The 23,891-nt window shown below is 48.0% G+C and overlaps 1 protein-coding gene across 2 annotated transcripts in view; it reads right to left on the bottom strand.

Annotated features, from left to right (window-relative positions):
* The window catches only part of ANKH (ANKH inorganic pyrophosphate transport regulator), a 29,186-nt gene extending 6,774 nt beyond the window's left edge, over window positions 1–22,412 (bottom strand). The window contains exons 1-9 of one of the 2 annotated variants that reach the window (XM_078598064.1): window positions 22,349–22,412; window positions 21,664–21,791; window positions 8,586–8,802; window positions 7,919–8,037; window positions 6,208–6,291; window positions 5,754–5,921; window positions 3,557–3,691; window positions 2,313–2,405; window positions 1,097–1,192 (exon numbers count right to left, since the gene is read on the bottom strand). In XM_078598064.1, coding sequence (XP_078454190.1) covers window positions 1,097–1,192; window positions 2,313–2,405; window positions 3,557–3,691; window positions 5,754–5,921; window positions 6,208–6,291; window positions 7,919–8,037; window positions 8,586–8,802; window positions 21,664–21,765 — 1,014 coding nt within the window. In that variant the 5' untranslated portion in view covers window positions 21,766–21,791; window positions 22,349–22,412. The other variant, XM_078598063.1, reaches the window with a different exon arrangement.
* Window positions 22,413–23,891: the final 1,479 nt, after the last annotated feature.

The raw sequence follows: 23,891 nt of genomic DNA, 5'->3' as shown, positions 1-23,891 counted from the left end.
TGGGGAGGCCTTCATGGAGTGGTGGATTGACAAAGAACCGTAAATGACATGAAGTTACATATTTATAGACTTAGAAAACTTACTTAATCAGGTAATAATAAAAAAAAAATCATAAAGAATCAACGCAACATTTGAGTCCATAACCAAGCAGCATTTATTTAAGTAGGCAAACTCTCAATCAGTTTCAACTTTCAGATTCTCATCAGCAGTGTTATACCTGTTTAAACAACACTGCTTGGTTGCTAGATAGTATTGTCAAGAGCACTACAAGACCACCATGTGACTCACACAGCAGTAAATCTGAACAAAAAAACTCATGATGTACTCTTTTGGAGGATTTTATGGGAAATGAAATAGCAAACATACATGAGCCTAATGTATTCAGATTTTATTTTATTTTCATGTAAATAAATAGACTTTTGTATTTTCAGAATGATATATTCATAATACATTTGCTCACTTACAGGCGCTTATTTAGCACTCTGTCCAACCATGCATTTGGAATGCATTTTCTTGCCTTTAGAAGAGTAATTTAGCTCGTAAAGGTAAGTTTTGAAGGTGCTAGCATGCGGTTATGTATAAGAATACTGGTACAGAAGCTTTAAGGTATAACTATTGTGATCATATTGTTTATTCTGCAGATATTCTCCAAAATACATCTGCAAATTCTTTTTCAGATTTGTCACTTTTGATGTTAGCCAAGTAAATCGTAATCATTTACGTAACCAGTAGATTAAATAAACCCATTGAGAGACTAAAACATTGCGTCTTGTTCAGGGATCACCTGGGTCACATCAAGTAATTTTAAGTACACAGAATGTTTCAAAAATATATTTAATCTAATGTTATCTACTTGCCTTAACTTAATAAACATGCACAAACAAGTTTTAGATTTTTCAACATTTACAAAGGAACAGCCTTTAGAAATCTAGACAGAGACGTTTGGCTTGTGGGTAGAAAAGAATCCACAACTCGTGAGATGCATAGCCAATTTTCAGTGGAGAAACGAAAACCTCATTATAAACGCATTAAGGCAAGTTGTGCTCAACAAATGAAAATAGCTTCCAGCCATGCGGCGGGGTGTTCACGCACTCACCGTGAAAGAGATCGCTAGGCAGACAAGCGTGAAGTTTTTTATTTTGGCTGGGTTGACGTTACAACTTGTCAACGTTGACTTGTTACTTGGGTTGCTCTGAAAACATACCAAACATACGTTCATATTCTGATCGCTGTATTAGATTTCACCTTTTTTGTGGTTTTACAAATATATTTAACCGTTCCATTTAGCATTTTTTGTAAAAGAAAATCCACATGTAAAATGGAGCTGTAATCTGATCAGGAATGTAAATACCCAAATGAAAAGAGTCCCACACATGACCTACATTAAAACAAAAACTTAGGATGTCTATTAAAAAGATACTCTTCCAATTGATATCACAAGTTTGCATGACAATACTTGCAAATACAAAAATAAGTTATGAACTATATCAGCCAAGTCACCATCACATTCTGTGTTTAAACCAAATTTGAGAGCTCCTAAATGTAGAGATCAAGTGATGTACACATCTCAAGTGGATTGTATGTCCTAAAATTTGTTCCAAGTCAATAAAAACAACTACTCATTGCCACGTGTACGGCTCACATGGTCAGAGCGCTGAACTGCCATCTTCAAGACCCTACGTTTGAATCTAGGCAGCCATCTGTGATTAAACCAGGTTCTCAAGTGTAACGAGTTGATGATCTCAGCGTACATCACCAATTATTGCACAAAAACTATCAAATTAACTTTGGTCCTGTACTTAGTTTGGTACAATTCCAGCTGTGAAAATATTGGTTTCATTGCGATGCAATTAGCATTACTCTCAGTGGCAGGGCAGGTGGGAAAGTGCTGCCCCCTACTACGTGGAACAGAGGTCACTTGAACAGACGTCAGATGCACCGCTTTGAGATTCGCTCCTGTGCGCCGTTCCCGAACACAAAAGGGTTGCACTGCTCTGCAAGATGTTGTGAATGGATCCTTCGTCTCGTGAATTAACACCAATTGCACAATTGGGATCAAACTTAGAAAAAAGTATTCAAAAATTACATAACAAAAGTGCGATAACATCTTGAGGAACACGATTGGGTAAAGGGGTAGACAGCTTGCTCGTAGACTCGTCGGCAATGTTTTATAAGCTTGTATAGAAACAACATAGGCTTCCAGTGTACCTTGTGGATGTTTTATAAGCTTGTATAGAAACAACATAGGCTTCCAGTGTACCTTGTGGATGTTTTATAAGCTTGTATAGAAACAACATAGGCTTCCAGTGTACCTTGTGGAAGGCGGGGTAAAGGGCACGCAGCTCGGTAAGCCAGCCGTATGGCATGTGGCCCACGGGATATGTGGCAGTCAGCACCGCCACCGCCTGCCCCAGGGAAGAAAAACAACAAGAGGTGGCGACGAGACGTTAACAGCATCAGCACGGCTTTCGTCAGTTAATAACGTTCAGGAAATTATTTGTGAAATCTCTTGCTTTCTCAGTTGTAGAAAGGTTAATGCCGATGTGGAATGATAAGATATCATACCACTTTGCAGTGATTTTCACAGAAAAATGAAACATTTTATGAACATTTGTATCTGGAAGTCTAATCCGCATTTTGCAATTAAGAATTCGATGATATTACTAGTTTATAAAAGAAGTTTACATCTAAATTGACCTCATTAGGCAATTGTATTGTGATCTACCACAGTTTTTTCAGCTAAAGTGTATATCATTCAAAGACAATACAATGTGTTACATATACAATACCTTAGCGTTATTGGAATGAATGTCACAATTAACAATCGGATTAACTAATGTCGAGTCGGGATTCAAGTTAATTTTTCCCATTGTGAAGTGTGTTGATTATCTCGTGACCATAGCGTTTAAGTGAAGCAATTACACATTATATATACAAAAGCAAAAACAATAAACGTAACACACATGATTGAATGCACTTATCGTAAGAATATAGACGATTTTAATCATGAATCGATACATGCCTACTTATTAAGGAGAGTAAACTAGTACTTATAATAACACTATATTATTACAAAAAAGTTTTGCTGGCTGGCACATAGGCGGGCAAATGTACAGTGTTGACGTCAATGTGCACATCTGCGTTATGACATCAGCTGCAACCAGAGCCGTCCCTAGAGAACTGCGAATTGGGGTGACCGTGCCGGGCCTCGCAATTTTCGACGTCATGGTGTCAAATGTAATACTGTCGTTCCGGTTATGTTTGAAGGCGTCGGAGGTCCCACACAGTATGGTTTGCCCCGGGCCCTGCACCCCACTATGGATAGCCCTGCGTGCAACCCACAGTGTTGAGTTAGATTCGTGCGTGTTGATGTCACGCCTCCTGCCCCACCCACCCTCCACACTCGGCCGTGTATCCCACCCAAATGTACAGGCAGTGCTAGTGTCATAAAAAATATAAGAAAATTAACCGGGCAGCTGCATCAGTAATAAAACATTGTAATGTGCATGTGTAAGGTTGTGTAGTACATTAGCTGTGCAGGTGCTAGGCTGCCAACCTCCGTGGCAGCATGCGTGCCCCCCAGGTCCCGCGAGACAAACAGGTTGACTATTGGCCGGCTGATGCGCTGAGTGGCCAGTATGAGCGCCAGTGGCCACCAGAAACTGAGCATCTTGCGCACGGTTGCCTCACCCTGCAGGCACAGTCACACACACGTGAGCAACGTCACCTCACTTGAGACCACACCAGCTCCCCAACAGTCAAGACAGGCAATCATCTATAGACAGGGAATATTTATCAATCGATTTCATTAATCAGTCTCGGCAGGCTGGTTCCTTGCCTTGGATGCCATTCTGTCACCATTCAAGTCCAGTGGCGATGTGTCCTGCCAAAGCCCACTTACTTTCCTTAAGTCAATAATACACTCGTAAATGGTTAAAAAGGGAATTAGCTATAGACCTAAAGTGGAACCATCCTGAAAATTTGTCTTAATCCTGACAGTTTAATGAGTAAAGACATTATTAATTAAATATGTTTACGAACATTATAATATAAGGTCGAAGACATATTACAGTACTTGATTGTTTTTATCATGCATTTTTGACATGTGTCTCTTTATATTTTGCACAGCTCCTGTGAGTAGAACTGTGTGTTTAGTTCAGAGGCAAAATCAGCGTCAAACAGACTAAGGCTAAATACATTACAATAGTCAGTGTAGCGTAGGGAACAATAGACATCTGTAATACCCAAACTCAGCAATGACAAGTGTAGAATACTTAAATAACAATGCTTGTAGATTTTTCGTTTACTTTCCCTAATTTAGTTAATGAAAAACAAAATGTTATTTGAATGTATACTTTAAGAAATGTACCATTGGCTTGCTCTAGAAAACTATCTTGAATAATAAGCATTAGATTATTTTTTCAGCCTTGCCGCTGTGGCTTGGCAGAATTCACTAATCTCCTATTTGACTTTCCTACCCACGGTTTAATCCCTGTCCTTGACTTAGTCCAAGCTCCATGTGTCTGTTGATTGCTGTCAACAACAAATCTAGCTTGGAGCACTATATCCCATGATGAGGCCCTGAACAAATACTTCATAGACGTATTGGGACAAAATAATTATTGGTGGGACTCTTCCTTGACATATTATTACTGAACCAATTCTAACTCTGTAAGTAATAACATACTTGTCAGACAGAAAAGGTTACCGCAGGCTGGAAGTACGTACAATTATTTGTGCAAAATGTGATTTGTCGATATAAAAATGTGTGATTGGGGCCATAGGTCCTTCCAACATGACTTGTATGTGATATGACATCACCATAATGCTTGTGTAATGCACACACCATTGTTTTAGACGAGCAAATAAAAAGGGTCGAAATTTTGTTCAAATTATTTTAGACGGCAGCAGGACAAGGACAATTGTCATTATTACAAGTACAGAACCCATTGTTCTGCAACATAAAATGAGACAACTGTCATTTTCACTCTTCTCACAAACCTGTACTCAGAGCACTAAAATTAATCAGTTTTTACTTAATAAAATGCCAAGATAATATGCATTGTGATGCTTTGTTAATATTCTCCAGTATTTAAAGAATAATCTGGCAAAACAATTATATTTATGGATGCACATTTTTTTATATTAGAGCAATTTTAAATTAACCGTGTCAGTCTTTTGCATTCGTGTTCCTCCCATCTCTTCGTTGTCGCTATTATATGGCTTCCGAACTTCTTCCACCGTTTCGTTGGCAATGGTCCGCAGCCACTAACAAGAGTCAATGTTGGGGTGGGGAGGAGCCCAGCCAGCACCCAGCCAGGAAACTCAAGGCATAGATTATTTTAATAGTGGACCGATATCACTGAACTTGCAACCTTTGGTAATGATGTAAATATTCCCTCCCCAAGCAAATTAATTCATCACTTTTTTGACATCAGGTAATAAGAAGGACACGTATGCACACTAAATCTAGATTTGAAGCTTTCGTGACTGCAAGGATTCATATTCTAAGGTTTTCGGTAAAGTCACGTAGGTAAAAAATTTAAATTAATAAAAGTAAAATAAAAAGTAAAATATGCACACAATACAGACATTATTAATGCATTCATAGCTGAACAGGTAAGCGATGGTTGGCACAACTCAAGTTTGCCTCAATGTGCGAAAGAATGGACAAGTCAGCAATTTTTATGCCACGTGCAGTGATACTGCCTTGCCTGCCGCCCCCCTATCACGCCCGGCACTGCCACACTCACCGTGTCCGCGCCGGCCCGCTGCGGGAGGAGGTGGTGCACCTTGGTGTAGTACGCCAGGCACAGCGTAGTGAACCTGACGAGTGAGCCCATGTAGAGTGCCAGCACTGGGATTAGCATCGGCTCAGCACACTCGAGCCGACTCTGCAGGAACACAGCCACGAACACCACCTGGGGAGGACGAAGTCATGTGAACGAGAAACATCGCCCACAAAATCAATGCCCACGCATGTATTGTATAGGGGCAGCCTGTCGTGGTGGGGTTTACTGCATCTCTTTAAGGAAATAAACTTTGAACGATTTTAGTGCTTTGTTTGTACACATGGGTCAAGTGGGCAGGTGTCAAAATCAATTCCGCACATGCACATTGCATACATCTCTGTAGAGCAACAACGAGGATGTGCTGGGATGAAGTGATGGCATAGCCGAGTGGGGTGTGCTATGCAAGGGGTCTCGCCTGGGCACAGACGTCAGAGAGGGAAGCGCAGCCCACGATCAGGCTGTGTTTGTGCTTGAGCAGGATTCCTGCATGCGTCCATGCCTGAGCAGTACAAGCGAAGGGCAGCAGTCAAAACAACAGCATAGGAAGTTGGCCTGGTGGCTATGTCTCAATGCTAAGCTGGCACCGCTGAAATCCTGGGTCCTCAAGTGGAGTGAGTTTTATTGTTTCAGCCCAGTCACCAATGACCTGACAATGAAATCCATTATATTAAATTTGGTTTACACTTCTTTTGGCAAAATTCAAGCTCTCAGAATGAAAAGTATCAATTTGACTGTCGTGTAACGAACGTTACTCTTTAGTGGGACATATGTGAAAATGCTGCCCCCGAGTGTGGAGAAGAGGTCACTTGAGTTTTCATGATCAGTTCTGTGACATTTCTTTTCCCGTACTATTCTCTTACATGGGAATATGTTATGCTCTATGAGTTCCAAAGCATTCTTTTCTGATGCAGAACAAATGGGATAACTTGGGTAAAAAAAAGGTATAATAAAATCAACATCAGAGGAATGCAGTCTACTTATTTATTATTTAAATTTACTTTACACTGAAGTCCTATCATCATAAAACAGAGTCCTACTATTAGAATGACACATAGAACAAGGTCGTGTGACATTGGTATTGTGTACAAAAATTCCATGTATAAAGGTAAAGTGGTTGTCAAACATACACAATGGCTTCTCTACATGAAACACGCTTTCTGTAACTTTTCCTTTTGGCAGTCAACTTAAAAATGCTGAACTATAAAAACTTAAATGCAGTCCATGTCCAATTGTTAAGCTTTATTAATTGGTTATTGTTTTATTGTGGAGCGTTATTAATTAGTCGATGACCATCTAACATTGAAATGTAGCAGGGGAACATTTTTGTAAGATATGGGACAGAGGATCAGTATATATTGGAGCTGTCATGGGTGGGTGGGTGGGTGGCTGAATGCCTCTTCCGGATGAGATGTGCTTGCCAGGCCGGGAACGCTATTTCAAAACATAATGGAACTCCGGGAAATTCTGCGAAGTGAACGCCAATTGTAAATGTCAAGCATTTTTGCTTGAGAACACATATAATTTGTTTCTATTTAATGTCTAAATGCAAGACATTGTGGGAGCTTGAGGGAGGTGCACGGAGAAAAAAAAAGAGGTGAATTTAAACAATACATCATATTTTAAGTAGCAGACTGCAATATGAATCTGGGTACCTGAGTTAGATTCCCAGCCATGGCTAAAGTCGGTGGTGAATGGTACCTAACCTACTCCCGTAAACCGCCCTTCACCAACCCACACTGACCAGCGTGTTGCAGTATGGTCAAACAACTACCATGACCGACACGGAATGGAAAGGCTCTCATCCAGTAGTAAAATGACAAAGGGATATACATTTACGGCTTATATTTTCAAGAGATTCAGGCATAAATATAGAATAGGTCTTCATTACCACAAAGCAGAACTCCCCAACACGCATTGGCTGAAGGTTCTTATAATCTCACATTTTTTAAAATATTTTTTATTGAGACAATGTTACATCACCTTGTGATGCATGTACACACTTTCAGCAAAGCCAATCCGGTTATGAAAAGGGAAGCTAGATGGGGAACGGGCTAGCTTTTTTAAGGGGGAAGGGATGACAAGGACAAACTCTCTCATTTTAAAATTAGAGGTCCACCACTGCTCACCAGTGCATCGATGAGCGGGAAGGCGGCCAGGTACAGAAAAGCCTGTCTCGTTTTCGTGCCCACCACCCCATCCACATGGTGTAGGCGGTTGATGATGTAGTAGCCCATATCCGTATAGGCTGCAACAGGTGGAAAAGTTAGATTCCTATAATTTATACTGGTTTCAGATAAATTATATTTATGCCGACTTGTTCAGAAAAAATAACACAAAATATAACATTTAGGCGTTATGAGAACAATGTTACAAGTGGAAAAAAAACATTCAATAGAAATCATTCAAGTTTAAGAAATTACATCACAGCAATTGCTTTCAAGTAACCACTTAGGATCCAAATGATATTTAGTTCCCATTTAGTTATTATCTAATAATGCATATAAACTCTTTCTTAAATGTTGAGAATGTAATTACCAACCCACACATTACTGACACTTTACCACAGACGACTTGTTAATTTGCTTGTTAAATTGTTCTATTTTAGCACTTTAATATCATATTAGGAGAACTACCGTACATGTGTCAAACGTATTACTCAGGGAAAGACTAATTATTCACAACCACAAATGTTTATTCAACTCTAGCTTATCAGCTCATCATCCCTAGGAGCCCAACATTTCTAATCATTGCCGACTAATCATAACGTTACGATAGTCTGACACCTCTGCTGACCGATGAGCATGTGGAAGAGCGCGGCCACCACGCCCGCCGTGGCCATGCAGCCCAGTGCCTTGGCACGGTCCCGCCGGCTGTTCACAAACACCAGCCCCACGTTCTTGAAGTCGCTCATGGGCCCCGTAAAGAATTTCATGAGAGAGTAAGCAAGCCCATAGCTGGCCAGCATCTCCACCGAGCTGCGGTTTACCGCCGCGATGCCACGATTCAAAGCCTGCAAAACAGATTTTTTTTTTTGGCACGCGGTGTAGATGCACAAGTATCGAACGCATATACAAATTTTACTAAAATTTGTTTTAGTTTAACAGCAGTTGTCTCACTCAGCTAAACATTTTGGAGGGAGAAAATCATTTTGAGAAAACAAATGTATATAAATAAAGTTTATTATATAATATGCAGAAATATGCATCCACAATTATTAGCTATTTAGAATGATACATTTATAAAACACACAACAAACAAATAAATTGGGTGCGGTGAGTTACTGCCTCTCAGGTGCACTTCTCGTTTAGAGTACACGTTGGACAGGAAAACAGTATTCGTACACTTTAAACACCGACGTTGACAAACAGCAATGCTGAAATTACTCGCTGAAGAAACATATGAAGTAGGTGTAATTACAATAAAGTGAACTTCTCCATGCATTGAAGTAGAGCAGAGTATTAAGAATATGCCTCACTGATGGCTCAAAACTTGCATACAGCTTAATCTGTAATTCCATAACGTCGCTAAGAATTGGAAACTTTCATAAGCTAAGAGTTTTCCAAAACAATATTGATGTATTCCATCAATTACCTTGTTTAGCAATACAATGTGAAAATGTTTTATTACATTTTTTACATTGTTGTTCTAAAGCGTAATTTGCATTCCCACGTTAGAATTAGACTCATGGTGTGCAACATTTCATCAAGTTAGGTGTCAGTGAGCCTGAATGAGATAATGGCATAAAGATTTCATTTGACAATCACTTAGCCAATGCCTGGCATGTGTGCGTAACTAAATAAACGAGGATGTAAACTTCCAACTCTGCATTATGCTGCACTCAAATCATCTTAATATAGCAGCACTGTTCATGGGTGTTATTATTTACATTTTCATGTCATCCATAATGAATGATTTTGTTAAATTAAATTGGCTGGTGTAATGTGTTAACGTAATATAAATCTAAAGTGCCATTGTAGGCAGCAATACGCTTATCACAGAAGTAATGTCCAAGGTCAGGCATTCAAACTTGCATACAGTGACACTGTCTTCAAATGCCCCCACTCCTTCCAATGAACGTTATTATCCTGCAGTGAAATCCAAGCTTCTACTGATGTTTAAGTGTAGCGAGTTGATAGTGTCCACCTGGTCACAAGTGACTACGCACAAAAAAATAAATCATGTTAAATTAAATGTTCTACTTTATTTGGCTTATTCCAGTTCTGAAACGTAAGCATTTTGGTTCATTGACATGTGATGAACACTCTTTGAAGGGCATTAAAAGGTTTCACTTGGTAAGTATAAAGAGTGATATTTAAGTGACCTCTGAAGTAGTTCTGTGATCTGATATCTCGAGGCAGTTTTTTGACAAAAGGAAATGCACCGCGAGCTTCAAAGGTTTGAATGTCTATTGCTTTGCCACGTGACATAACCAATCTTGATTTGAAGATTTCGTGACTGCAGGAATCCATACTCTTTGGTTCTTTCGGTAAAGTCACGTGGGTAGAAAAAATAATAGATCACGACGTTTCGATCGCAACACAAACAACCGTCATCAGGTGTGAAACAAACACAGCAGGAGGACTGCTGTCCTCCTGATGACGGTTGCTTGTGTTGCGATCGAAACGTCGTGATCTATTATTTTTTATACCTACGTGAATTTACTGAAAGAACCAAAGAGTATGATATAACCAATAAGACAATTGGAAGATAACTGGGAATTTTTGTTATCTAAAACAAAAAATGTCAGCTTTAATTTAGCAAAAAAATATTTTATAGTAAGTCAGTGTGGAAACGTTTTCAGATGTTGAATCACTCCCATTGTGTACTATTCTGAAATGTCTTTCTGCTGACAATAATGATGTCACCCAATGCCACATGCCACTAGTTCTATTGCGGAAAAACAGCAAAAGTGACGCGATATAAATGATGTCACTTCCGATTTATGGATGAATTCAAAATAAAATGCTTGGGATAGTTCAAAAATGTGTATCCTGATTTTTTTAATTGGATCAATCTGCAATCGGGCACACACCACTCGTAAAAAAAAAACCACTGAGAAAAGTCAGTCTCTCCATATTCAAATTAAATGTTTTAGTCCACAGCCTTTGCGCCTTCAGGAATAATGTAATCCAACATAATTTAAGCAGCAAATTGCTCAAAGAGCCTGCAGGCTTACACACATTTAGATAAAGTAACTTTGTGTTGTTGATCTAATTAACTGTATTTGTTTCAATGTATTTGTAGGGGTGTCAGGGGAAGGATTCCCACCAATAGATGGGTTAGGGGGAGGGGTGATCGAGGTGATATAAGGAGAGAACGGGCGGGAAAGGGGGGCCTTTGGCGGGAACGGGATTGGGACGGCTGGCGACAGGGGTGAATGGAAGGAAAGGAATAAAGGACGAGACCCCTGCAATCTCGTGTCGGCTCCTCTCTACATTTGGTGGCAGCGGTGGGATCCTAATGGCTACAAAGAAGAATCCTCGCGGGAGGGAGCCGAGGGAGGAGGAAGCAGGGGCCGGGGATCCTTCACATCCTGGGCAACAAGGGGGCCTGCTGTCAGAAGCAGCAGAAGGGGGCCCGGATCGCCTGGAAGATCGCATGGAGGACCGCATGGCCCGCGTGGAGAGGGCGCTCCAGGAGCTCTTGCAGAGGCTCCCTATGGGGGGCCCGCCGGCGCCGGGACCCCCACCCCCACGCGTACTACGGGAGGAGAGGCCACGGGAACCGGACGCCGACCAGCCGGCCGGGCAGGAGCCGCAACCAACCTCGTCACGCCAGCCGCCGCCGCTCCCGCCAAAACCCCCAGGGCTAAACACCCAACACGGAGAGCAGGTGGCCGGACGGCCGCGTCGGCTGGGGCCCGTCGACAAGTTTGTGGCTGAGGAAGAAGATTGGGAGGAGTTTGTCCGCCGATTCGAGGCTGCCTTCCACGCTCTCGAGTGGACAGACGAAGAGGCCCTACGAGCGCTGCCATCTGTTCTGGGCAAAGAAGCACTCTCCTCTTACACCTCCCTTCCCTCGCACAGCAAGTCCACGCTACAGGCGGCCTACGAGGCTTTGGGGGAGATCTATTGCCCGGCGGAAGGAGCCTTTAAACGGTTCCAGGATCGCCAGCGAGGGGCTAAAGAATCCCCTTTAGCCTACAGGGGGGCGCTGCTCGTGTTGGCGAGGAGAGCTTTCCCTCGCCTGGCTGAAGAAGCGCTCGAGGACCTCGTGGTCGAGCACCTTATCGCCTACGCTTGCCGCGCCGGCGTTGTAATGCCCGTAGTGACGCCGGAAGAACGCACCTCGCTGTGGGCTGCCCGGACCATCCAAGCCCACGAGCAGGTCATGGGCCGGGCGCCACCCGTGGGCCCGGTGGCTGGCGCGGCGGGGGGGAACAGCCGAGCCGTTGCCGCGGCGCTACTTGGTCCAGCGACACTAACCGCCGAACCTGCACCGTCACCACAGGCTGCCGGTGGGGCATCTGGGGACGGACCGCCGACGTCTGAGACGGAGCCATCGCTGCGGGAGGTGTACGCGGCGATCCGGGGACTGGCGGAGCAGAGGGACCAGCCGCCGCGTCGCTGGCAGCCGCCTCTACAACATCGCGCCGAGCCCCCCCGACGCAACGCCCCGTGGGTCTGCCACCGTTGTGGTCGAGAGGGGCATGTGGCGAGGGGGTGCCGCACGGAGCCGGAGGCCGCCAACGTCACCTGGAACCTGCCGGGGCCGAACGCCGACAGGAGCCAGGCGAGTGACGCCGTCCCACCCGGCCTCTCGGTCGGGCCGGGGTAATTACAATTCCGACGCCGCGAACTCACCGGGAGTCTCCTCGGGGTGGGCGCCGGTGGTGTCGTTTCCCGGTCCCCGCTGTTCTGGTCGGGGGAAGGGGATAGCGCCGGGGCCTGTGGTCGCATCGCGACCCGGAGTGGCGTCGCGAACGGACGTGACGTTGCGTCCGGAAGTGACGTCGCGGCCGGAAGTGGTGTCGCGGATCGCGCCGGGAATTGCGCCGGGGCCGTGGACCGCGCCGGGAATCGCGCCGGGGCCAGGGACCGCGTCGGGGATCGCGCCGAGGCCGGGGACCGCGCCGGGAGTCGCGCCGACGCCGGGAGGGACGTCGCGGACGGAGGCGACGTCGATGCCGGGCGTGACGTCGCGGGCGGGCGGGGTTTCGCGGGCGGGCGTGACGTCGCGGGCGGGCGGGGTTTCGCGGGCGGGCGTGACGTCGTGGGCGGGCGGGGTTTCGCGGGCGGGCGTGACGTCGCGGGTGGGCGGGGTTTCGCGGGCGGGCGTGACGTCGCGGGTGGGCGTGGGTTCGCGGGCGGGCGTGACGTCACCGGCGGGCGTGACGTCGCCGGCGGGCGTGACGTCACCAGTTACCTGCAACGCCGACGAGTTGCCAGGGGCAACGGCCCGGGGGCGGAGGCAGCCCACACGATTGACATTGCGCCCTGGAGCAATTCCACGACCCGCCTCACCACCGCTTTGCGACAGAGCGAGACGGAACCAGGGGGACCACGCCCCCGTGACAAAGGAAAGGGAGGGGCTCACGGGAAGGCCCACCCCCCAGTCCCCACCGCCCCCTACAATGGGGGGGCCCCCCCACACCACAAGGGGGGCCCATCCTACGTCACCTAGGGGGGGCAATTTGCACTACATAGAGAGCCCAGCCCGCAACCCAGGGGTAAGCCCACACTATGTAACAAGGGCGCGTTCACCCTGCTGTGACGCACTCCAAAGGGAGGAACCCCATCTTCAGTCCATCCACACCCATCCCCCATCATTTCACCATGCACCACAGGATAACGAGACGCCGCCTGGTCAGTGGCCGGACTCAGCCACACAATGGAGGAAGCTGGCAAGGCGGGTGGTAGCGGCCACGTCAGGAACCTCGGTCCTGGTCGGTGAAATCGCGGGAGTGTCGGCACGTATCTTGGTCGATACGGGGGCATCAGCCACGATCATCTCGAGCACCATGCATGAGATGCTGCCGGATAAAATCCGACCTTTAGTCCCCGTCAAGACAACGTTCATTGCAGCAAATGGAGGCAGCATGGGCTTCCTGGGCCAGGTTGAAGCCCCGATACAGATTGGGCAGCTTTCGGTAGCAGGACCCATCCTTGTCTCCGCAACGTTGCCCGTACCCTGCCTGTTGGGGACGGACTTTCTGAGGCGGATGCCAATGAAAATCGATCTGGCCAATGGGCGGGTGGAAGTCCAGGGAACGCATCTCCATTTCCTAAAGGCGGAGGGGGCCAGCCGGGGTGTACCCTACGTGCAGGCTCTGGTCAGTAAGTCTGTCTCCATTCCCCCGGCAGCCCAGATGCTGGTTCCGCTGCAATATCGGTCCCCCCTCGTGACAGCCCGACCAGACTCACCCATCCTGGTGTCTCCGGCATCAGCGGCCATGGATCGTCATGCGCTGGTGGGGGCCGAAACTATTGTACAGAGGAACCAGCATCTGTTCATTCAGGTGCTGAACACCTCCGATAGAACAGCGACGGTGCAGGAGGGAACAGTTCTGGCCCACGTTAGTCCCTTGTCACTAGGAGCCCCAGGGACAGAGCCCGAGCTTGTAGGCAGCATCGGCCAGTCCGAGGACAGAGGGGCCAAATCGTGGATGGACCAGCTGGCGGGGCCTGAGCCGGGATTGCCGCCCGACCAGAAACAGCAGCTGCACTCGTTATTGCAGGAGTTCTCGGACGTGTTCAGCCGGGGACCGTTCGACCTAGGGCGCACAAATCTGTCACAGCACCACATCAACACGGGAGATGCCGCACCCCTGCGCCAAAACACATATAGAATGAGCCCAATGGAAAAAGGGCACATTCAACAAGCGGTGCAGGAGATGCTGCGGGCCGACATAATTTCTCCATCCTCGAGTCCCTGGGGGGCACCGGTGGTCCTAGTCAAGAAGTCAGATGGGTCACTGAGATTCTGTGTGGACTTCCGACGCCTCAATGCCGTCACGCTGGCCGACGCATATCCCCTACCACGTATCGACGACTCATTGGATGCACTGGCGGGAGCAAAATTTTTCAGTACGCTGGATTTGTTGTCCGGGTTCTGGCAGGTCCCACTAGACGCGGACTCCCGGCCTAAAACAGCATTCCGGACACCACAGGGCCTGTTCGAGTTCAACTGCCTGCCTATGGGCCTCCAGACGGCGCCGGCAACGTTCCAACGCATAATGGAGTTGGCCTTGGCAGGCCTCCAATGGGAAACGTGCCTCATCTACCTGGACGACGTCATTGTTTTCAGCCGATCATTCGAGGAACACATTGACCGATTGCGTCAGGTGTTCCTGCGGTTCCGGAACGCGAACTTGAAGCTCAAGCCGTCGAAGTGCCACCTTATGCAGTCGTCGGTACGCTACTTGGGCCACGTCGTCAGTGAGTCGGGAGTGGCTACAGACCCGGAAAAGACGGCCTGCGTGAGGGCCTGGGCTGTTCCCACAACGGTTCCGGAGGTACGCCGGTTTGTGGGTTTCGTTTCTTACTACCGCCGGTTTGTGCCCAACTTCGCAACCATTGCCAAGCCCTTGCACGTGTTGACGGCGAAGAACCAGAGGTTTTATTGGGGCCCTCTGGAGGAAGAGGCATTCCAGCAGCTGCGCTCACGTCTGACAGATGCACCACCATTGGCCTTTCCGGATTTTGGCCTCCCCTTTATCCTGGACACGGACGCCAGCGATGTGGGCATCGGCAGTGTTTTGTCGCAAGTCCAGCAGGGTCGGGAGGTGGTTATCGCCTATGGTAGTCGCGTGCTTTCATCAGCGGAGCAGCGCTACTGCGTCACACGTAGGGAACTCCTGGCAGTCGTTCACTTTGTGCAGCAATTCCGACCCTACCTGTATGGTCGCAAATTTACGGTCCGCACTGACCACGCGGCCTTGCAGTATTCGCTCCGCATCGACCAGCCTTCGGGCCAGCTGGCCAGATGGATAGAACGCCTGCAGGAGTACAGGTACCAAGTAGTGCATCGCAAAGGGACCAGACATGCCAACGCAGACGCATTGTCCCGACTGGTGCCCCAGGGCCCTTGTGCATGCACCACAGGCGGGGCACGCTGCAAGGAGGCGAGGCCGGAGGGGACGGTCATCGCTCCCGTACGCACGGCGGAGGGCGCACAGGGTGAGGTCCAGCTGACCGACCACGACCTGGGGCTGACCTTGGACGATTGGAGACGGCTACAGCTGGAGGAAGCCCCACTGCGAACACTACGCGCCTCAGCAGAGGCAGGGGGGGAGGAGTACATCGTATGGGAGGATCTCCTCATGCGATGGGACCCGACAGGGCGCCGGCGATGCCTGGTAGTTCCGGAGTCGCTGCGTCAACAATTGGTTATGGACGTACACGGCCGCCAGCTGCTGCACCTGGCAGGGCGGAAGACACTGCACACATTACAGGGTCGGTACTTTTGGCCAGGTATGACCGCTGACGTGCATCGATGGGTCGCTACCTGCGTCGAATGTGCGCGGCGAAAGCCGCCACCCCGGGTAAGCCGGGCGCCCCTACAGCCCATCACGGTGACCAGGGTCAACGAATTGGTTGCGTTGGACATCTTGGGACCGCTGCCGGTCACGCCACGGGGAAATAAATACCTGTTGGTCGGAGTCGAGTACTGCACGAGGTGGCCGATGGCGTGGGCCCTCCCGGACCAAACGGCACAGACCATCGCCGATGCCTTCGTGGGAGGCTATGTCCTTGATAAGGGGGCACCGGAGCGGTTGCTCACGGATCAGGGCAGGAATTTCTCCTCACAGCTATTGAAGGACGTCTGCTCTATCCTGGGCACTAAAAAGGTCCGAACATCTCCATATCATCCCCAGACCGATGGGATGGTAGAGCGGCTTAACCGCACCATAGCGGCCATGCTGTCCCAAGTGGTGGACGAAAACCATTCCGACTGGGACCTCCACATTCCATCGGTCTTAGCGGCGTACAGGGTGGCCCCACACGCGGCGACGGGGTTCTCGCCGTTTTTCCTGATGTACGGACGGGATCCCGTTCCGCCTATTGAGGTGCAGCTGACGGACATTCCTGCAAGAGCCGACGCATGGCCGAAGGCACTAAAGACCTCCCTCATTTATTTGAGAGAGGCCCGCCAAGCAGCCGAGGCCGCATCGGCCGCGAGCCAAGAGAGTAATGTACGGATACGGGAGAGGACAGTGACAGCCAAGCCCTTTAAAGTCGGGGACCAGGCATGGCTACACTGTCCTCAGGTGCCGGTTGGCCTCTCACCAAAGCTGCACCGACCCTGGAAAGGGCCGGTCGAGGTCATCAAAGCACTCCGACCGCAGTGCGTCCAGGTCCAACTGGGTAAGCGACGATGGTTTGTACACCCCACCCGCCTTAAGCCATACATCTCTCCACCGTCATCTTCACCAACATCACCACCAACATCACTGCCAACATCATCATCATCCCTACCCAGGCCAAGGTCGCCGACCACCACGCGCCGACCGGCAGGGGGTTCGGTGCCCTGTGTTCCCTTGTCACCTACAGCACCCCATGTGAGGCCTGACGGAGCGGCGGCACGAGCGGGGGCCGGAGAGACAGCGGCGCCAGGCAAGGCGACACCGGCACCACCGAACCAGGGACCGCGACGAGAGGGCCTTCGAAGGAGGGGGCCGCCACGGTCATCTGCTGCCTGTGGATGTCCGGGCTGTTACGGGATGCTGGCTGGAGACCTGGGCAGGCCGCGCAATTGATTTGTTGTGTTATATTGCATTGTATGGTTGTGGGGGGGGGTAAGGGCTGTCGTCACTGTCAGTGGTGGGAGGCATGGGGAGACTTAAATGGTCCATGGGGGAGGCAGAACCGAGGACGGTTATTTTTTCTCCGGGGGGGGGGGGTGATGTAGGGGTGTCAGGGGAAGGATTCCCACCAATAGATGGGTTAGGGGGAGGGGTGATCGAGGTGATATAAGGAGAGAACGGGCGGGAAAGGGGGGCCTTTGGCGGGAACGGGATTGGGACGGCTGGCGACAGGGGTGAATGGAAGGAAAGGAATAAAGGACGAGACCCCTGCAATCTCGTGTCGGCTCCTCTCTACATATTTACTTATAATTTACTGTTTGTCATTAGTTAGTAGGTCTAAATGATAAACTAGACAAGTAAGCTTCTTAAGAACCACTTGCAAATGCTTCCCAAGATGTACATTCAAGCAGTGAATACAGTAAACTGTATTGTAAAGTACATGTCTGTCTTTCATATACTGTATATGAAGGCCTTATACAGTATAACCTAGGTTTAATAAAAAAGGGATGTTTAGCCACTTAATGACTTACTGCTAAGCAACAAAGCTCTGGGGATAAGCCATTTAACCTTAAGACCCAGAAGAGGGTATCTAAAAATGGATCAGCACTATTACAATATGTTCCATGTGCTGAAGGGCAGCAGTGCGTGGTAACGTGCATAATCCTATTAATTAAAAAAATGTAAATAACATTTGCAAAAGCTTCTTAGAATTAGGGGTGGCAATTTATAACTGTGTGCTGCCTATATTATCCATTTATTATTAAAACGAGATTAAAGTGGATAACGCCAGGGCACTTTGAGTTACAAATGTTCCACAAAACAACCTACTCTACAGTGTTTTGGATTGGTCTTAGTGGTAAGGTAAGGGTTGGTAACTTGTCATGCTTTTATATGTTATATGTTGCAGTAATGCCATGCAAGCAAAAAGTAGTCAGCAGACATACCAGACACCAACAGAACAAATTAACAATTTACAGAGCAGATCCATGCATAATCCACAAAGGTCACCATCTTTCGAATTTTAAGAACAGGATGTCTGTTAAGAATTAATGGCCGCATCTGTTTGGTGTCTGTAATCGTGCTGTGATGGAGGGACATGGACATTTAGTCACAAGTATTGTGTGCTTCATGTTGGTTCACCACCATCTGCTGCTACCCAAAGGTAATAAAATCTATTAAGCGGATATGGCTGCTTCACATATCTGTTCCTCCACGTAAACAAATATATATTTTTCACATCTCATCAGCCACATGGCCTTTCTGGAGCGCATAATTTCAGCAGCATTGGTTCAACACAAGCAAACTCTGGGCCAGTTTTGACATTCAATGTTTAAATAGCAAACCAATGCTGGTGACATGCCAGATATTTATGGCTGATGTAATGTGTAAAAAGTACTTTTAGTTTTTATGTTGGACAGATATGCGAATGAGACATATTGTCTGCTTATTCATTTTGTTACTTATATTCTCCAAAACGCTTATGAATAGTGTTATGTACCCAAAATGTGTTCAATTTTGGGGGGAATGTGGACAGTTAGCTGACCAGAATGGGGCAATTATTTTGCACTTCAGCATCTTGGACACCCAGTACCCTATGCTGGAAATAATATAAAATGTGGTTTAAATGTTATTCCCCAGACCCCACAAATGGAATCAATATGTGGGTGCGGGTTGCTATTGGCGAATCCCTCTATCCACCCCCATCTGTGACAATGTAATGTGGGGTAAAGTATGGGTACTGCTACCTCTTCCAAGATGTCTTGCCAATGTAGAAGAGTAGGCCAAATACCCACTAGAGCAGCGTTCTTTGCAATCTCAATGGTTTCAAATGTGTGGCAGCCCTGACACTCTCTTATTGACAAAAGTGGTCCCTCTCCGAAAATTAATGAAGAACACTGCTCCAGTCATCAGTGGAATGAACACGGAATTGCAGATCCTGCACCTCTACCGTTACATTTTACCAATCTTTGACAATATTTTTTGAGATCCACACTTATCTGCAAATAAACACAAATATAATTCTAGATTTGAAGTTTTCGTGACTGCAAGGATCCATACGCTTTGGTTCTTTCGGTAAAGTCACGTAGGTGAAAATAAAAATTATAATAATAAAAGAAAACAACTAAATTAAATCACGACGTTTCGGGCGCAACACAAGCATCCGTCACCAGGTGGGGACAACCACAGCGAAAACAGTTGCTGAGGTATACCTGAGGTATGCCTCAGGCATACCTCAGCAACTGTTTTCGCACCTGATGACGAACGCTTGTGTTGCGCCCGAAACGTCGTGATTTAATTTAGTTATTTTCATTTTTATTTTATTTTATTATTATTTTCACCTACGTGACTTTACCGAAAGAACCAGAGTAAACACAAATATAATTAATTTTGCGCTTCTGGGACACCGCAACTGCGTGACTCCGCAACTGCGTGACTCCGCAACTGCGTGACTCAACCGTGGATAATCATGAAAAGGACACATTTTTCACCACGTATCCACCAAAAATATAAATAGGATGAGCACATCGGCGACTAACATGATTTTCTGCAGATATTTGTGCCACGGATAATAGAAGTCACGAGCTATAAGACGGTGGATAAGGGGATCTCCACTGTACACAGTAATACTGATTAGAGCATTATTGTACTCATTAGTTTGTCTTCCATGAGATAGGCAACATTTGTGTGGTGCATTCCAGGCGGAGTGGCAGTCTGCGAATGTGCTTTCGTGCAGCTGTTTCCATGGCTTAGCAGTCGTGTAAATGTGTGATCGTAGCGTTCAGACTTTGAAAGCCACTCTAACAACACCGTGTGTGTCCCGGCCTCCTCCCGTGTCGATGCCTATAAAATTGTGCAAAGCAGATAATGACTCACAAAGACACACGGGGGGCATGTGTGTGTATCTCCAAGCACATAGCCGCCCCTGCCTAAAGGTTAAATATTAACGCCGTTCCAAAGACCGCTTACCTGGGACGTTCAGTGTCCCCAAAGGGGTCAACAACCATGGCCATCACATCTCAAATCCACAAATGGCTGCGTTGTTAATGTACGTACGTGTTTGTGCCAATGCAACAGCGTTTCATATTCTGGCTTGCCGGCTTATGACATTGGCAGCTGTAAAGAGGAATTTGCCCTGCCTCTGCTTTTAGGTTCCGTTATGTTAAAGCATTTTTTTATTTGCTTAGCGTTGCGTGTGCCTACACTGTATCTGTGTGGGTCTACATCGGTTTCCAGTGTGAATAATACACAATGCAGCGCTTTATATTAAGAAAAAAGTAAATTTGAATGAAATATTTGAAGGCCTACGCTATATTGCATGCGTTGCCGTACAGTACTTCACTGTCCTGTATGCAGTCTATACTATACAGTGGCGTATTGCCGGCACTGCATGATGTACAGCAGTACTATGTGGACTATGTACACAGCTGTTTCACTATAAATGTGGTTGTTTATTGAGAAGCCAGAATGTCTTAAGGGATGAACATCGCATTACCGATGTGGGTGGCCTCAGGGAGGATCCTGACATCAGGGCTTTACCAACACAGTACAGTAACTATAATAGACCTCATATATTATACACAGTTGTATAGTGTTACACACAACACCCACCATACATAGCCCTGTGCACATACACACAGGGCAAAAGATACATGTCAAGATCGTTATATATGAAAAATTATTGATGATGGCTCATCATGTACAGAATTGCAATCTAGAACGTTTTCACAAGGTCATCCTCGGCAAGATCAGTATATAAAACAATATCAGTACATCAAAGAATACATATAGTCATAACCAAGATGTTAAAAAAATAACAAAAAAATAACCGTCAATATCAACGCGAATTAATCAGCATCACAACCACCACCACCACCACCACAAACCCCACCATAATAAACACGTCGACATCACCACCACCACCATCAATAAACATCGCCATCGTCACCACCACCCATCATCATCATCACCCTCCACCATTTGTCCAGCACACTTCGCCCACAAGAAGCACCGTGCCCGGCGTGCATTCTTGCACAACACGACACCACCATTCACAAACCACATTGCCTGCGCTCACCAGCTCAGGGAGATTATTAAACATTTCTAAACATGTCATATAGCAGTTACCTGCTCTCCAAGGTCCGTGGCCACATTGGTGACGGCCAGGGGCACGAGGAACCTCAGCAGGGGCCAGTAGTCCCCGAGCAGGGAGCCCGGCACGGCACCCATCCCACACGCCTCCGAAGCTCACGGGGCTGCGAAAAAACAACAGCAGCAGCGGCAGCTTTCTCAATCTCTCTCTCTGTCTCTGTCTCCTCCCCCACCTCACACGGAACCTCCTTCTCTCTTGTCTGGCTCCTCGTGTCTCCACCGTGTGTCTGCGTGTCTATATCTGTCCTCACCCCCACCGCCTCCTCCTTGCGTGCTCTGTGCTACCCACCCACACACCCACGCCGCCACCGCCGCCGGTCGCAGACGTTGGGCATGAAGCCCTCCCTCCTCAATCTCGTACAAACCCGTGTGTGTGTCTCTGTGTCTGTTTATATCTGTCCTCTCTCTCTCACTCTCTCCCCTGTCTGCCACGTCGTGTGTCACCACCCCCACCCCCTCCTTGCGTGCTCTGTGCTCTCCATCCACCCACGCCGCAGACATTGGGCATGAAGCCCTCCCTTCTCAATCTCTCAAACCCGTGTGTGTGTGTCTCTCTGTCTCTCTATCTCTGCCCTCTCTCTACATCTTGTTGTGTCGTAGCCGTCGGCCTCCAGCCCACCACCCTGTCGTGTGCCTGTGTGTTGTTGTTGTTGTTGTCTACCCGATCACAGCTGCTTGGGGGGCAGTGATGGGGTGGCACTTGCGCAGCGTGGCAGCTGCGTCAATGCTCACAGCAGTGGGCTGGGCTCTGTGGGCTGCGAGTTTGTTGTGCGTTTGTGTGTGTGGGAGGGTGGTGTGGCTGAATTGTGTGTGGGGGGGGGGTGGCTGGATTGTGTGTGTGGTGGTGTGGCTTGATTGTGTGTGTTGGAGCAGTGAGGCTGGATGTGACTGTGTGTATGTGTGTAGCAGTGTGGCTGGATGTGACTGTGTGTGTGTGTAGCAGTGTGGCTGGATGTGACTGTGTGTGTGTAGCAGTGTGGCTGGATGTGACTGTGTGTGTGTGTAGCAGTGTGGCTGGATGTGACTGTGTGTGTGTAGCAGTGAGGCTGGATGTGACTGTGTGTGTGTGGAGCAGTGAGGCTGGATGTGACTGTGTGTGTGTGTAGCAGTGTGGCTGGATGTGACTGTGTGTGTGTGTAGCAGTGTGGCTGGATGTGACTGTGTGTGTGTGGAGCAGTGAGGCTGGATGTGACTGTGTGTGTGTGTAGCAGTGTGGCTGGATGTGACTGTGTGTGTGTGTAGCAGTGTGGCTGGATGTGACTGTGTGTGTGTAGCAGTGAGGCTGGATGTGACTGTGTGTGTGGAGCAGTGTGGCTGGATGTGACTGTGTGTGTGTGTAGCAGTGTGGCTGGATGTGACTGTGTGTGTGTGTAGCAGTGTGGCTGGATGTGACTGTGTGTGTGTGGAGCAGTGTGGCTGGATGTGAGTGTGTGTGTGTAGCAGTGAGGCTGGATGTGACTATGTGTGTGTGTAGCAGTGTGGCTGGATGTGACTGTGAGTGTGTGGAGCAGTGAGGCTGGATGTGACTGTGTGTGTAGCAGTGTGGCTGGATGTGACTGTGTGTGAGTGGAGCAGTGTGGCTGGATGTGACTGTGTGTGTGTGTAGCAGTGAGGCTGGATGTGACTGTGTGTGTGTGGAGCAGTGAGGCTGGATGTGACTGTGTGTGTGTAGCAGTGTGGCTGGATGTGACTGTGTGTGTGTGGAGCAGTGAGGCTGGATGTGACTGTGTGTGTGTGTGGAGCAGTGTGGCTGGATGTGACTGTGTGTGTGTGGAGCAGTGTGGCTGGATGTGACTGTGTGTGTGTGGAGCAGTGTGGCTGGATGTGACTGTGTGTGTGTGGAGCAGTGTGGCTGGATGTGACTGTGTGTGTGTGGAGCAGTGAGGCTGGATGTGACTGTGTGTGTGTGGAGCAGTGAGGCTGGATGTGACTGTGTGTGTGTGGAGCAGTGTGGCTGGATGTGACTGTGTGTGTGTGGAGCAGTGAGGCTGGATGTGACTGTGTGTGTGTGGAGCAGTGAGGCTGGATGTGACTGTGTGTGTGTGGAGCAGTGTGGCTGGATGTGACTGTGTGTGTGTGGAGCAGTGAGGCTGGATGTGACTGTGTGTGTGTGGAGCAGTGTGGCTGGATGTGACTGTGTGTGTGTGGAGCAGTGAGGCTGGATGTGACTGTGTGTGTGTGGAGCAGTGAGGCTGGATGTGACT

The sequence above is a fragment of the Lampetra planeri genome, chromosome 10, assembly GCF_965212315.1.
Source record: "Lampetra planeri chromosome 10, kcLamPlan1.2.h2, whole genome shotgun sequence".
In the NCBI taxonomy this organism is placed as follows: Eukaryota; Metazoa; Chordata; class Hyperoartia; order Petromyzontiformes; family Petromyzontidae; genus Lampetra; species Lampetra planeri.
This window is presented reverse-complemented; position numbering and strand designations above follow the sequence as displayed.